The sequence below is a fragment of the Dipteris shenzhenensis genome, chromosome 5 (genome assembly GCF_047967505.1).
Source record: "Dipteris shenzhenensis isolate YYH24624 ecotype China chromosome 5, Dip_SZ_1.0, whole genome shotgun sequence".
NCBI classification, from domain to species: Eukaryota; Viridiplantae; Streptophyta; class Polypodiopsida; order Gleicheniales; family Dipteridaceae; genus Dipteris; species Dipteris shenzhenensis.
This window is the reverse complement of record NC_141600.1, coordinates 15,728,099-15,729,756: the sequence shown is the minus strand read 5'-3', so window position 1 is coordinate 15,729,756 and position 1,658 is coordinate 15,728,099. Positions and strand designations below refer to the sequence as shown.

At 49.0% G+C, this 1,658-nt stretch overlaps 1 protein-coding gene across 1 annotated transcript; it reads left to right on the top strand.

The window, feature by feature from the left end:
• Positions 1-521: 521 nt before the first annotated feature.
• LOC147901671 (U-box domain-containing protein 20-like) lies at positions 522-1,169 on the top strand. The gene has a single exon (XM_087375216.1). The coding sequence runs from the start codon at positions 522-524 to the stop codon at positions 1,167-1,169; it is 648 nt and encodes a 215-aa protein (XP_087231342.1).
• The last annotated feature ends 489 nt before the right edge of the window (positions 1,170-1,658 follow it).

Sequence of the window (1,658 nt, the reverse complement as noted above, 5' to 3'; positions counted from 1 at the left end):
GTTTCTTTGCCCCATCTCCTTCGACATCATGCTCCACCCTGTCACCCTTCCCACCGGCATCACCTTCGCCCGTAGCAGCATCCAGACCTGGCTCGACCTTGGCCACCGCACTTGCCCTGTCTCCTGCCAGCCTTTGCCTCCCCCCCTCGAGCTCATCCCCAACCGCACCCTGCAGAGGCTAATCCAGTCGTGGGTGCAGACACATGGTTCCGTCGACACATCGCCCGTCCCGTCTGGGGATCCACAGAAAGTAAGCAATATCCTGGATGAGATCGTTTGTAATCCCTTAAGAATAGACAGGATGAGGCAGCTGCATGCCATTGCGCGCCTCAACGCCCGCAAGAGACGGAGCCTGTCTTCTACCGGAGCAGACGTCTTGATCTCCTCTATCCTTCACAGTTACGGCCCAAAAGCGCAAAGCCAAGACTCAGAAGCTCTGGAGATTTGCAAGGAAGCGGTAGCAATCCTCAGCTTTCTCCATCGGGGAAGCGGCCAAAGACATGCTTCGCAAGGATCAAAACATGGCTTGCTTAGTCTCGATTCTATGCAACGGGAGGACAGAATCTGCAAGGCTTTATGCAGTGAATGTTCTTGCCCAACTTGACAATGGGAGATGGTTCGAAGGCACAGCAGACGGAACGGACAGGCTCATAAAGGGACTTCTGGAGACCGTCAGTCGTCCAGGTGGACGGAAAGCGAGTCTGCGTGTATTGTTAGCACTGTTGTCTTGGCCTGGACAAAGACAAAATCTAATAAGGAGATGCACCGAGGCCCAAGTGATTCCTATAGTAGTGGAACTACTTCCCGAGGCGGATAGGGTGGTATGCGAGAGAGCGCTGGTCCTTCTCAATGTGCTGCTATCATCTGAGGAAGGTTGTGCTGCAGCTATGTCGCGTGCGTTGGCGGTTCCTGCCATAGTCAAGAAAATCTTAAGGGTATCCATAGAGGCAACAAATGCTGCTGTAGAAGCTTTATACAAGCTGTGTCGAGCGTTCCCAAGGTCAAAAGTGCTCCAGGAAGCAGTTGAAGCCGGAGCTATTCAGAAGGCAGTGGTGTTGCTGCAGATGGAAAATCTCGCTACGAAAGAGACGGCCAAACAGCTGCTGCGAGTCCTGAACAAAGCCTGCGTAACTCCAAGACACCTTCTCTTCAACAAGAGTAACAATTGACATAGTCATAAACACCGCCCAAATCATGGTGGTAACTCTAGGAAAAGCAACTCTACATATTAGCTCTTACATCCCCCATTTGAACATCCTTTAGCAGCTCGTTTAATGCCGCTCATACCAGGTTTCAACAACTCCATGATCAAGTGTACAAATTTGAAAGACCTTTCCATGTTAGCAAGCTCAAAACAATCCAGAACCCATGCCACCATTCTAGTACATGGGAACAACACTATAGACTTTTCTATACTCCAATCATTTAAATTTACATATGTATTCTTCTATGCCATTGTTCACAAAGGTTTTTCCTGAGAATTTACTATACTGTTCTGTACTCCAATCATTATACACGTGGTGTACAAGCTAGCCGAGCATAGATTCACATCTCTATGTTGGGGGGCAAAGTCATCCCAATCCACATCTACTCCATGAGTAGATGTAGCGAATGCCTGCGCCAACACTGTACCAACTTCATTGTTCATGATTGTTTTC